The following is a 14,146-nucleotide window of genomic DNA, read 5'->3' as shown; positions in this document are numbered from 1 at the left end:
ACAGGGCAGAACTTCGTGATCTTTCCACTCTTTGGTTTCTTTTTCCCCCAAAGTGTCTGCACTTCCAGGCTCTTGGGCTATTTGCGCTATATCTATCTATATCTATATATCTCTCTATATATATCTATATCTATATCTATCTATCTAACACACACACACACAAACAAACACAGAGAGTAGGAAGATGGAACAGATGTGGAGGCCACAATTTGTAGGAAAAGTACATCCGTAAGGTAGAAGGGATGCGGGTGGTGCTGTGGGCTAAACCACAGAGCCTAGGGCTCGCCGATCAAAAGGTCAGCTGTTTGAATTCCCACAATGGGGTGAGCTCCCATTGCTCGGTCCCTGCTCCTGCCAACCTAGAAGTTTGAAAGCATGTCAAAGTGCAAGTAGATAAATAGGTACCACTCTGGTGGGAAGGTAAACGGCGTTTCCATGCGCTGCTCTGGTTCGCCAGAAGCGGCTTAGTCATGCTGGCCACATGACCCGGAAGCTGTACGCCGGCTCCCTGGGCCAATAAAGCGAGATGAGCGCCGCAACCCCAGAGTCGTCCGCGACTGGACCTAATAGTCAGGGGTCCCTTTACCTTTACCTTATCCAACATACAACATAAAGACAAGATTCCAAAGAATCTCCTGGAGTTCCCTTCTGCCCTATGTGGGTCCTATTGGTAGTCATTTCCTCCTGCATCTTTTATAATAATCCAAATCTTTTACATCTCTATTATGTCCAAAATTCACCATTAAACTACAAGTGTTATTCCAGTCCTGCTAATAGTTTTAACTGTTTACAGGGTTTTTAAGATAAATTATAAAATTTTCCCCATTCCTTATTAAAGTTTTGGTCTTCCTGATTTCTCTGGTCATTTTTGCCATTTCAACATAGTCCTCAACTTGATCTGCCATTCTTCTCTGGTAGGGACTTTATATTCTTTCCATCTCTGGGCTAGTAGCATCCATGTGGCCGTGGCTGTGTACATAAATACAGTGGTGCCTCGCAAGACGAAATGAATCCGTTCCGTGAGGCTCTTCATATAGCGGTTTTTTCGTCTTGCGAAGCAAGCCCATTGATGGCTTAGCGGATTAGCGCTATTAGCGGTTTAGCGGCTTTTAGCGGATCAGCTGATAAGCGGCTTAGCGGCTTAGGAAAAGGGGGGGAGGGGGGAAAACCCGCAGGAACTCGCAAGACATTTCGTCTTGCAAAGCAAGCCCATAGGGAAATTCGTTTTGCGAAGCGCCTCCAAAATGGAAAACCCTTTCGTCTAGCGGGTTTTCCGTCTTGCGAGGCGTTCGTCTTGCGGGGCACCACTGTAGTCTTTTCTGCTCTCTTGGTATTTCGGCACCTAAAATTCCTAAGGCTTCAGGTTTTTTAGGAAATTTTACTTTAAACATTTTTTTCAATTCATTATATATCATCTCCCATAATTCTTTTCCTGCCTTACATGTCCACCACATACGATAAAATGTTCCTTCTTTTTCCTTACATTTCCAACATATATTTGACCCAATTTTATACATTTGTGTTAATTTACTGGGAGTTAAATACCAACGGTACATCATTTTCTTATGGTTTTCTTTCAGTGTGTAACATGCTGTGAATTTTAAATCTCAATTCCGTAACTTCTCCCATACTGTAAGTCAGTGTTTCCCAACCTTGGGCCTCCAGCTGTTTTTGAACTACAATTCCCATCATCCCTGACCACTGGTCTTGCTAGCTAGGGATGATGGGAGTTGTAGTCCAAAAACAGCTGGAGGCCCAAGGTTGGGAAACACTGCGTAAGTTGCATGTTATACCCAAATTCTCTTGCCCCAGTGTATTATTACTGATTTAACCTGTTCATCTTCTGCATACCATTCTAGTATTAGTTTGTACAGTGGTACCTCTGGATGCGAACAGGATCCGTTCTGGAGCCCCGTTCGCATCCAGAAGCTAATGCAACCTGCGTCTGCACGTGGCGGGTTGCGATTCGGTGCTTCTGCGCATGCGCGTGGAATCATTTTGAGCGTATGCGCGAGTGGCGAAACCCGGAATTAATGCGCTCTGTTACTTCCGGGTCGCCACGGAGCACAACCCAAAAATATTCATCCCGAAGCTACTTCAACCCAAGGTATGACTGTACATTGGAGGGGGGTAATTTTGTTTTGTTCTCTAACAACTCTTTTTTTCAAATCTGGAGGTTTCATTTAAAAAACACCTCTGTTTGCTCATCTCTCTCCGTGCCACCTTCCTCGTCCCCTAACCTTTTTATCTCTTCCTCCTTGTCCTCCTCAGCCGCCCCTGAATGCTCAGATGCTGGCCCAGCGCCAAAGGGAACTGTACAGCCAGCAGCACCGCCAGAGGCAGCTGATGCAGCAACGAGCCATGCTGATGAGGCAGCAGCAGAGCTTCGCGGGCAACCTCCCCCCCTCGGCCGGGGTCCCCGTGCCGCTGGGGGCCGGGCGCCTCCCCCAGGCTCCCCCCCAGCAGTTCCCCTTCCCCCCCAACTACGGTACGAGCCCAGGAAACCCCCCGACCTCCACCAGCCCTTTCTCGCAGCTGGCGTCCAACCCCGAGGCGGCGCTGGCCGGTCGCAACAGCATGGTGAACCGGGGGATGATGGCAGGAGTCGGAGGAGGGCAGTTCGGCCCTGGCATGAACCCTCAGATGCAGCAGAACATCTTCCAGTATTCGGGATCAGGTGCGTCTCAGGCTGGGCCTGCTGAAGGGGGTGGGTGGGTTGGATTCTGCTCCATTGTGCCTTACTCGGAGAGAGAAAGAGAGAGGTGAGACAAGGGCTTTGCCAAAGCTAATAGTAGTCTGGCTACTTAACACTTTTTCCTCTATAACTTCTGGGCAGAAAATGAGGGTTTGCATCTCTCCTTATGGACTGTTCCGCTTCCGGCTGGAGGCAGAGAATTCAAAAGGCTCCCTGCTTTGTCTAGTCAGATACGATACGATATGATACAATACGATAATCTTTATTGTCATTGTCCCATACAATGAAAAATCTACATAAAACATCCAAAACCCAACAAGCCTGCTATCCCAGCTATCCCAACCTGGTTAGCCCCTAAAAACCTCTGATACCCCATTTTTAAATACAATATACTCCCATAGAGACTCCTTACACTGTGTTTAAAACCAAAATCACATTTGGATAGAAACTGTTTCTCAGGCAGCTAGTCCTAGTCTTTATAGCCCTGTACAGTGGTACCTCTAGATACGAACGGGATCCGTTCCGGAGCACCGTTCGCATCTAGAGGTAAACCTAACTAGCGACGACACGTCTGCACACGCGCATATCGCTTTTCACCGCTTCTGCGCATGCACGTGACGTCATTTTGAGCATCTGCGCATGCGCAAGCGGCGAAACCCAGAAGTAACACGCTCCATTACTTCCGGGTTGCTATGGAGCGCAACTCGAATGCACTCAACTCAAAGCATATTCAACCTGAGGTATCACTGTACCTTCTTCCACACTTTTGCAAGGTTTTCTGTGCTTCAAAAATCCCGCAACGCCTGTTTGGTGTGAGATGAGAGTAAGGCAAAAAGGAATGGGCCAGCAGCCCTTTATTTCTTTGCAGTCTTTGTAGCACACTCTTCATGGAGTGTCTTCAATCCCAGAGCAGAAAATGAAGTAATAAAAAGAAACAGAGGAGAGACAATGCAGAAATATTACAAAAATTGCATGAACGGGGCCGATAAACAACTAAGCAATTCTAACATAAGGTGAACAAGCAGAATCACAACAACTTAAATTTGTATTTCCAGTTTAATGAAATATGAGCCTCAAGGTCCCTAGGGCTGCTAGGTAGTGTGTGAAAATGGATTTGCCTTTCAACTAGTCGCATCTACCCCAGACATTTGAAGCACCAAAGAATCGTGGGAAATGTAGTTTCTTGAGGGAGCTAGGAATGGTAGCTCTGTGAGGGGTAAACTACGATTCCCATGATTCTTTGGGGAAGTCATGTGATTCTAAGGCGTGGTGTGGATGTGGCAGAAACAAGCATTCTCTTCAGTTGCTTCTAAGCAGTTAGCCTTTTACTTCCCGCTTTCTAGGCTCCCCTGCCTTCAAGATAAGCCCTGACACAAACTCATCCATGACATCTACTGATGGCCAAGGCCTGTCAGGCCACCTGCCAAGTACAGGTGAAACTCAAAAAATTAGAATATTGTGGAAAAGTTTATTTATTTCAGTAATTCTATTTGCAGTCCTTGTTTTGCTGATTTCATTTAATATTCTAATTTTCTGAGATTGTTAATTTGGGGTTTTCATCAGCTGTACGCCATGATCATCACAATTATAACAAATAAAGGCTTGACATATCTCGCTTTGCATGTCATGAGTCTATCTCATATATTAGTTTCACCTTTTAAGTTGAATTACTGAAATAAATGAAATTTTCCACGATATTCTAATTTTTTGAGTTTCACCTGTAAGCCAGGAAATTGGGGGTCGCTGGAACTACCCTGTGTCTGAATCCCAACTCAGATTTGCAGGATTCCCAGTCTTTCTCCCTGGAGATAAAGTATTGCAACTGCCCGGCGGCTTAGACGGCATCTTATTTGCTTACTTATAGTCTTCATAGCTTGCTTTTCATTCAGTGTTTTCAATCCAAGAGCAGGGAACAAAGTACCGTATTTTTTGCTCTATAAGACGCACCAGACCAGAAGACGCACCTAGTTTTTAGAGGAGGAAAACAAGAAAAAAAATATTCTGAATCCCAGAAGCAGCAATCCCTCTTGCTGTTCTGGCTTCTGGGATAGCTGCGCAGCCTGCATTCGCTCCGTAAGATGCACACACATTTCCCCTTACTTTTTAGGAGGGGGAAAGTGTGACTTATAGAGCGAAAAATATGGTAGTAAAAATAAACAGGGGGTGGGGTGCAGAAATAGTATACAAAAATTACCAAGAGTCATATAAACAGGACCCATAAGCAACCCAGCAATTCTGTCATAAGGTAAATGAGCAAAATGGCAACAACATAAATTAATATTTCCAGCTGAACAAAATGCAGGCCTCGAGGTCAGCAGGCGCCAGGTAGGAACGTGGAGGTGGATTTCCCGGCCTCTCACATCTCTCAATTCCTTAACAGCTGGCACAGACAGCAGGGTATTTGGAGGAAGGTCTGTGGCACCAGTCCTTAAGTAGGGATCTCTAAACAGATGGTGTTCTGGGTCCTTTGGGGTTCATGTAGGTTCATGCTGAGGATTGTCGTTCTCTTCTTTCCCCAGGAATGAACCAACAAGGGGAGGCGGCATTTGCCCCATCGCTCAGCCCCAGCAGCCCCTTGATGTCACCGCAGATCCCTCCTTCTCAGAGCCCCATGCTCCAGTCGGCTCCGCCAACGCCTGGGTACCAGTCGCCCGATATGAAGACCTGGCAGCAAGGACCCATGGGGAGTAACAAGTAAGCCAGCCCCGAAGGTGCAGAGCCTACACCTCCATAGGCTTAACTCCCACGCTTTAAAAGTTCCAGGACCCAGGAAAGATTGGGGGGGGCAAGGGGCACACAGAAAATTGGTACCCCTGAAAATCTGGCAAGTTGCTCTGTGCATAACAACCTCTCTCTCTCTCTCTCTCTCTCTCTCTCTCTCTCTCCTTCTTCGCTCTGCAGTGTCTTTGGCCAAGCTGGGCAGACCCAGCCTCCGCCAGCCCAGCAGGGAATGTACAACAACATGAGCATCACTGTCTCCATGGCTGGCGGGAACGCCAACGTCCAGAATATGAACCCAATGGCTGGGCAGATGCCCATGAGCCAGCTGCAGGTGCAAGGCATGAACCAGCTGTGCTCCGAGCAGGTCAGTGCAAGCAGCTGGCTCTCCATACGCAGAGAGAGGGAGGGAGGGCCAAGGCCCATGTGGGGGTGGTTTATTGGGTTGTTTTGATTCTGTATTTTGCGGTTTTATACTTGTGATTTTATTCTGTGAACCACCCTGAGACCTCCGGGTGTAAGGCGGTATACAGTAGTACCTTGGGTTACAGACGCTTCAGGTTACAGACTGCTAACCCAGAAATAGTACCTCAGGTTAAGAACTTTGCTTCAGGATAAGAACAGAAATCGTGCTCCGGCAGTGCGGAGTCAGCAGGAGGCCCCGTTAGCTAAAGTGGTGCTTCAGGTTAAGAATAGTTTCAGGTTAAGAACGGACCTCTGGAACGAATTAAGTACTTAACCCGAGGTACCACTGTATAGAGTAGAGGATCCCTGACAGTTAAGTCCATTCGTGAACGACTCTGGGGTTGCAGCGCTCATCTTGTTTTACTGGCCGAGGGAGCCAGCGTTTGTCTGCAGGCAGTTTTTCCAGGTCATGTGGCCAGCATGACTAAGCCGCTTCTGGCGAACCAGAGCAGCGCACGGAAATACCATTTACCTTCCCGCCAGAGTGGTACCTAGTTATCTACTTGCACTTTGACGTGCTTTTGAACTGCTAAGTTGGCAGGAGCAGGGACCAAGCAATGGGAGCTCACCCTGTTGCAGGGATTCGAACCGCCGACCTTCCGATCGGCAAGCCCTAGGCTCAGTGGTTTAGACCACAGCGCCACCCGCTGTCCCTTAGGGCGGTATATACGTTCAGTTAAATAATAATAATTCCTAATGGTGGTGGCAAGATCAGCGAGACAAAAAGCCACTGAAAACAGCAACCGTAACCAGACAGTGGCTTGGTGGTAGAACCTGGATCCCTGTCAGTGGGGTGGAGGGCAAGAAAACAACGGGCGAGGAAGGGGTGCTAAGCACTTCTGCCATTGGCCACTTCTCCTTCCCACCAGCAGAGGGCAGCAGCAGCCGGAGGAAGTGCTGGACAGTCCTCTCTGCCCAATTGCTTCCCGTCTCCAAATACGATAGCCTGGTGAAATGAGAGCCTTGAGGGGCTATCACACAGAAGATGGAGCAAGCTTGTTCTCTGCTGCTGCAGAAGGGAGGACCCAGGCTCTCCGTCCTTGGAGGTTTCTAAACAGGCCGGAATGCCATCTGCCAGGGATTCTTCAGCTGTGATTCCTGCACGCAGAGGGTTGGACTAGAATTCAGTGTTTCCCAACCTTGTGCCTCCAGCTGTTTTTGGACTGCAATTCCCATCATCCCTTGCCACTGGTCTTGCTAGTCAGGGATGATGGGAGTTGTAGTTCAAAAACAGCTGGAGGCACAAGGTTGGGAAACACTGGACTAGATGATCGTTGGGGGATCCCTTCCAACTTTACAATTCTGCAATCCTATTATTTAATATTATTATTATTAAATAATAATATTGCTAATTCAGTTTAGCAGTCGCTTGCTACGTAAAGAGTCTCTAAGCAGCTTTTAAGAGCGTAAAAGGGGGCACTGAGTCGGTTTTAAAAGTCTGCTCTTTCCTGCCCACTCTGCTGTTTTTAAGTGTCCCACCGGCCCCAGGACTCCTGCCCAGGTATTCCATTGAGCTCCAAGGCATGTTGAAATTCACTGGAAAGTTAGGAGACACTTTTGTCTTCCAACTTAAGCTACTTTGATACGCAGCTGGTAGAGGGAAAACTACATTTTACGCAATGGGAATCACCCGTGAAGTTTCAAAGTAGATGTTATTTTTATCAAGCTTGAAGTGTGAATCTCCATTGGCCAAGATGCTCGCGCACGTGGCGAGGGTCTCTCTTCCCCATTCAGCGCATGAACAGAGATTAGCAGTAACATGACTAGCAAGAGGGTGCTTGAAAGGCCTCTCTGAAAAACACTATAGAAATTGACATCTCTGAGCAATACTACACTTTTTGCGGGAACCAAGAGCCTGAAAACTCTTGGTTAGTACAAAGAACAGTACCTCTCAGCAGTGACAGCTTCTGAGACCCTAGAAGCTGATTGCTGCTGGCTCACTCTGCTAAAGCAGGCAGAGAAGGAAGATAGAGTGGGTGCCCCCCCCAAGTTCTTTCCCTTTTCCCTGCCCTGGAAGAAATTCTCCTCCTCCTCCTTATTTTCTCTGTTTGCAGCTACAGTCCCCATCTCCTCACCCTGTGTGGAATTAACACCATATGCACATATGCAAGAACTTGATGTCACTTCAATAAATGAGCTGGTTTTAAAGTAGACAGAAAGAAAGAACAGAAAAATGAAAGGAAGGAGAGAGGAAGGAAGGAAGGAAGGAAGGAAGGAAGGAAGGAAGGAAGGAAGGAAGGAAGGAAGATCTGACCACGCAGCTCTCTTTTGGGTAGAACACACAGAAATAAAATTAACATCCACACCTATGGAAAGTCGGTTGCAATTCTCCTTGTAACTTACAGCGGAAGAGCAGTAGCTATGTAGCACAGGGAGCCCTCTGTCCATCTGTCCGGAAGCCCCCAAAGATGGTTTTTAAAGGGGATTAGACAAATCCGTCTGTGTTCAGGGGCAATCGGGAAGGGAGTGCTGTTGCTTCAGGGCTTTCTGGAGGCCTCTGGTTGGACCCCAAGGAAAAGGGGACCTTGGACTGGATGGACCTGGGCCAACAGTGTGGTGGCTTGTGCTTCTCCCCATTCAGTTGAGGTTGGAGTGACTAACAGCCACTTTAAGTCGAGTCCTAGGTATGCCCGACGGATTCTCATTTTGTATGTGTGTGAAGATCAGTGGCTAGCTGCAGAGTTAGTGAGTTTGGGCTGCATCAACCATTTCCATTGTGCTTGGTTGTTCGTTGGTCTCCCTTTTCCGGTGATGAGAGACCAGATTTGCCGGAGAGACACTGGACATGAAATGCTGCTTCCAAACCATTTCTGAATTCCTGGTTTATTTTTATTTCCCCCCCTCCTCTCCCAGGTAAACGACCAGGCTCTCAGACCCGCAGGTCTCTACTGCAACCAGCTCTCTTCTGACCTTTTGAAAACAGAAGCAGACGGCGCACAGGTCAGTAAAGCTCTCCTAAGCCCAGAACTGCCTCGGGGAAGTCTGCAACGGCAGCCTCCATTGCCTTGGACTTCCTCTGAAAACATGGAGAGCAGTCCAGAACAACAGCAGGGCTTTGGCTTACAAGCAAATAGGGTCCTTGGGGTCAGAAACACACACTTGCCCTGCCTGAAATTTGACCAAAGGCAGCCACCTTCCTTTCGCTTTGGCAGGTCTGCATGAGGTTTTTTTGCCAGCGAATCCTGCACATTCAGGCCCACACAGATCCTCGCAGCAACAGAGATGGCACATGAAAACCCACATGGCAGGGCCCCAGCAGTGTGTATAGAACTCATGATGGTAGAGCATGAGACTCTTAACCTCAGGTTGGGGGTTTGAGTCCTGTGCTGGGCAAAAGATTCCTGAATTTCAGGAATCTGGACTTAGATGACCCTCGCGGTCCTTTCCGATTCTATGATTCCTTCAGCACTTGCCCTGGGAGAACAGAAATTCTTTCTTGAGTTAGAAGGTTCAGGATCAAGCTGCCCAGTGATGGTTAAGCAGGAGAGGGAAAGCCATATTTAACATGGGGGGGCAGGCTGGTGGGTTTTGGGGGGGGTAAGCACTTTTGTGTCCAGTAAATTTTTCACCCTGGCCAGCAGTTCCATGTAGATGTTAAAGCAGTATGGAGGACAAAATAGAGCCTTGGGGAAACTCTGTAGTGTCACTGCCAACTCTCAGGTCGGAACAGAGCCAGTTAAGGGCAGTGGCCCCAGCCCCTCACCTTAGAGAACTGGTTCAGAAAGATGGTATTAAAAGCTGCTGAGAAAAGTCAGACAGACCCTTCTTCTCCTTCTAAGGTAGATCATCCGTGAGAGCAATCAGGGTGATTTCAGCCCCCAATCCAGGCCAGAAACCAGATTGAATTGGATCTAGGAAATCTAGGTGGGCTGCTTATCACATGCGGGGCTGAAAGGTGCATATGAAATTAAGATGCAATTAATCAGCTGGGTCTCCTCCTCTTAGTATATTAAATGGTACGGCCTCTTTGAAAGTGGCCCTGCTGGGGCTGATGGGAGTTTGAATCTAATAACACACAGAGGGCCGCAAGTTCTCCATCCCCCCCCCCCCCCCGCTTTGGGCAAGCTGACACAATACTAAAAATGTTTTCCTTCGTTTATTTGCTTCGCCCAATTGACATTTCTCAGGAGTGCTTTTTTCACATTGAAGAGGCTTTTCAGAGTTCTACTGTGGCTTAAAAACCATACAAATGAATGGTAAAGCTATCAGGTAAGAGCTTCGCCATCCTGCTAGCTTCAAACAAGGGTTTACTGAGCTTGCTTGCCCACTGGAAACCGTGGTTAGTCGGTCTGTCTCCTAGGAGCCAGTTTGGATCCTATTTAGGGGTTCTGCAGTCACAGGTTGATAGCATCTCCAATTCAGCCAACATGAAATAGCAGTAGATCTGACTTCCTTGGAGATTCACCCAAGTGCCCTCTGTTTCCTGCAGCCTGCAGACAGACAATCTACTTGCAATCAGTTCAGAAACACGGAGGGCATTTACTGGAATTTTAAGGGCAGCAATGGCTCTTGAGCACAGGTGGCTAACCTTTGAGAGGGGAAAAGGCTGAATTTGACTCATGGTCAACCCTTAATAGAGACGCACACATCAAAACGGCCAGTGGGTGTGGACAAAATATAAAAGTGAATATAGTCAAAAAGACACATTTTGAAGTCTGGGGCATCAGAAAAACGTTTTGGCACCATAGCAGGGAACCTTCAGGACTGGTCAGTAAAAAATAACCCCTTTTGCATGGGCGTAGCCAGGATTTTTGTTAGGGGGGCTGGTTTTTGTTAGGGGGACAGATCCTCAGATTTGTATTGGTTTAGGGGGGCAGGTGCCCCCCCCGGCTATGCCCATGCCCTTTTCTTAAAAGTTGTGGATCGGGGGCTACTTTTGGGATCACAGTATCTCAATGAGGAACAGTCAGTTACTATTTTTAAACCATTTTAAAATTATTTTATTTAAAAATGAGGGCCTTGAGAGGTTTCAAAACCTCTTCGGGCATCACTGCAGGAGAGCCATATGAGCAGTAAAAAAAAAATGTATCAGATTGGAGGTGTGATGTTGGTGAGGCACAATAAAACTCTTGCTTAGCCCCCCTTCCAATGCTCTTCTCAGCGGTTCTCAACCTGTGTGTCCCCAGATGTTGTTGGACTACAACTCCCATCATCCCTGAGCTCTGGCCTTGCTTAGCAAGGGGTGATGGGAGTTGTAGTCCAACAACATCTGGGGACACACAGGTTGAGAAAGGCAGCTCTATATCAAGGAGGAATTCAAGGTTACAGAAACGACTCCTTGGCCCACAAAACTGCTCTATATCCCGTAAATTGAGGGACGTGTAGCATTTCGAGTCTGCTCATTACCCTGTTCCATACGCTCTTCTCTCAAGTTTATTTTTACCCAGAGATTTGGCACTCCAGAGCCAGATGAAAACACTCACCACTTTGACTTTGAACCAAACTCCCGACTGTGGCTTTTCACCTTTTCTTGCAGCAAGGGCAGTTTTTTCACCCACTGGGGCCCTCAAGCAAGGAACGTGTTGACTCGGGAGCAGAGGGGCGGCTTAAATAGAATGGGGCAATATTTCTGTGTGTCCGGAGGCAGGTTTGTGTCCCTAGGCATTTGTGGGAGGGGGAATGGAAGGTGATGGATGGGGCACAGCAATGAAGATCTGGCGTGGGGTGGGGGCCTCTCGGAGTGGACACTGACCAGAGGGACAGATGAAACGTGGGCATCGGGGATAGACTGTTTTGAGGCACCTGTCCACATACTACGTCATTCTGGGACAACGTGGATCACCCTGTTATGAGAGACGCTTTCAGCATGTGGGTTATCTGATTCTGTAGACGTTACTAGAGCTGCCTGCAGATTCTGGGAAAAGCCAAGGCGGCAGGAGAGGAAAATTCAAAGGGCAAAGGGGCCTTGGGGGAAATATTCTGAGACTTGGTGTTCAGCCCCTCTTGCTTCCAGGTGCCATTTGTGACAGAGACCTGCCTTCTGCCCCGGAGCCACGGGAGAGAACCGTCAACTTCAAGGAAAGGCTCGCAGCAGGAGGGGGTGCCCCATTATTCTTGACCGCTGGGAGAGAGTTTGTGAAAAGCGGGTCCGGATCAAAACGTAAAGCCAGTCTTCTCCCCAAGCCGGTGCCCTCCAGATCCGTTTTGGGCTACGACTCCTTTGATTGTGCCCAATAGGGCTGATTATTATTTTTTAAACTTCGATCTCAGGGCAGTTCACAACATTAGAATCGCAATACAGAAAACGCAGAATGCATACATACAAAAATACATGGATGATGGGAGATGCAGCCCAAAGCATCTGGGTGGGGACAGCCAGTTGGGAAAGGCAGAGAAAATTGACCTCCTGGGCTGCCCAGGGCCTGGTGGTGTGGATTCCTTCCTGTTGCAGCTCTGCTCAGCCAGTGGTGTTTGGAAACTCGGGGTTGCCCCGGCTTAACCTTTGACGTGAGAACTTCTTCTGAGCTCCGATCCAAATGAGTGCAGCGGTTTTCTTTTTGTAGGGCAAGAAGACAGAAGAGTTCTTCTTCTCTGTGGTGACTACAGGCTAGAGGAATTCTCTCTAGTGAGTTTCCACTTCACCGTAGTACCTGCCTCCGTCCACCGGGAAGCTCTCCCCCCTCTCACCTCCCCGCCGGCACCCTCATGGCTAATGGCCCCCCTCTCTTTCTCTCTCTCGGCAGGTGCAGCAGGTGCAGGTGTTTGCTGATGTGCAGTGTACGGTCAACTTGGTGGGCGGAGACCCCTACCTGAACCAGCCGGGTCCTGTGGGGGCCCAGAAAGCCTCTGCCGGCCCCCAGACCCCCCAAGCCCAGCAGAAAAGCCTCCTGCAGCAGCTACTGACTGAATAACCTGCTTTTCAAAGGAATGTGAAATTTAAATAATAAGACATAGAGATATATATATAAATATAAATATATATATATATTATATTTTTCTGAGATTTTTGATATCTCAAAAACTTGCAGCCATTCTCGTAGTGTTTGGAGCAAAAAAAAAAGTTTCCCCTCCCCTTTCTTTCTTTTTTTTTTTTAAAAAGGTAATGATGGATGTCGCAAAGTGACAAAACAGTTGAGCCAAAATGACAGATGATCCTTATTTTTGTAATCAGTTGCTGGCTTCTTCTTATCCCTGATGGAGGTTACTTGGTTTTAAGGGGTGGGGGGGAGCGTGTTATGAGAGCGAGTGGGGGGCGTCTTGCTGGGGGGGGAGGAAGGGGAGTCGAGTTCTCAGTTTCAGCTGGATCTGTCACTGATTTGCGTCTTCAGCGAAGCAGGAATTGGGTGAATAATCGCACTCGTCTCGTCTCTGGGATGTTTTTAGCTGTTCTTAAAAAACGCACACGCCCTTGACTGACCGCCTTCCCCTCCCCTCCCAACCCGTTTGTGCAATCAGCTTTTTCTAGCAATCGTGAGTTTGTCGGTTTTAAAGAAATAATCATGATGATGATGATGATAGAGTATTTTGACCCATTTTTTTCCATGTTTTATGCTGGTATATAGACGGCCTCCTTAGCGAAAAAAAGGCCTCTGTGTATCTGAAAAAAGGGGTGGGGAGCTCGTACAAAAAGCTAATATAATAATTTTTGAAAAGACAGACACACAAGTACAGTTTGGGGAATAATTGCAATATTTTTTAGGGGTCGGGAGGGCTGGGGAGCAGTGGCTCGGGGAGCAAAACGCCGAGGGTCGACGCTGTGCCATCGTTCCTTTCATTTCGACAGGGTTTGTGATGCGGTAACCCTTTGGAGATGAAATGGGAGGGGTTCACAGCAGGAGCCTGCAGCAAAGTTGCGTCCTTGGGCTACTATTGTAGATAAAATTCTTATTAAAAATTAAGCAGTCCTCTCTCTCTCTCTCTCTCTGCTTTGATTGTGTTTAACAGCCAAGGTAGCTTAAAACTATTTAAAATAATATTGATGATGATGATGATTATAATAATAAAAAAGGCAATTCTCTGTGGAACGGGAGACAAGCTTGTTCTTTGCCCCCTCTGAGGCCTTTTCAGTGTAAATAGCTCAAACCTCTTGTATAAATTGGTTTCCTTCTCTTTTTAGTTTTGGGGTGGGGTGGGGTTGCTCTTAAATAGCATTGCTTTTGGACACGGGGGCGGGGGAGTTATTTCTTTCTTTCCTCTTTCTCTTTCTGAAATTTTGTTGATGTGTGAAAACAAAACTGTGTAGCTTTTTGTTAATTGAATTTGCAAGAGTTTAAAAAAACAAAGAGACAAAGTCGGTGGCTTATGTTGCATTATTGCGTAAAAAGGACA

The 14,146-nt window shown here is 47.5% G+C and overlaps 1 protein-coding gene across 6 annotated transcripts in view; it reads left to right on the top strand.

Annotated features, from left to right (window-relative positions):
• NCOA1 (nuclear receptor coactivator 1) overlaps positions 1-13,842 on the top strand; it is a 288,605-nt gene extending 274,763 nt beyond the window's left edge. For 3 of the 6 annotated variants that reach the window (XM_083733007.1, XM_083733009.1, XM_083733008.1), the window contains 5 exons: positions 2,272-2,677; positions 5,215-5,389; positions 5,597-5,780; positions 8,732-8,818; positions 12,562-13,842. In XM_083733007.1, coding sequence (XP_083589133.1) covers positions 2,272-2,677; positions 5,215-5,389; positions 5,597-5,780; positions 8,732-8,818; positions 12,562-12,729 — 1,020 coding nt within the window. In that variant the 3' untranslated portion in view covers positions 12,730-13,842. Of the gene's footprint in view, positions 1-2,271; positions 2,678-5,214; positions 5,390-5,596; positions 5,781-8,731; positions 8,819-10,005; positions 10,088-12,381; positions 12,444-12,561 lie in introns of all 6 variants that reach the window. The other 3 variants (XR_014562729.1, XM_083733011.1, XM_083733010.1) reach the window with 3 other exon arrangements.
• Positions 13,843-14,146: the final 304 nt, after the last annotated feature.

The sequence above is a fragment of the Podarcis gaigeae genome (assembly GCF_964106915.1).
Source record: "Podarcis gaigeae genome assembly, chromosome: 3".
Taxonomy (NCBI): Eukaryota; Metazoa; Chordata; class Lepidosauria; order Squamata; family Lacertidae; genus Podarcis; species Podarcis gaigeae.
This window is presented reverse-complemented; position numbering and strand designations above follow the sequence as displayed.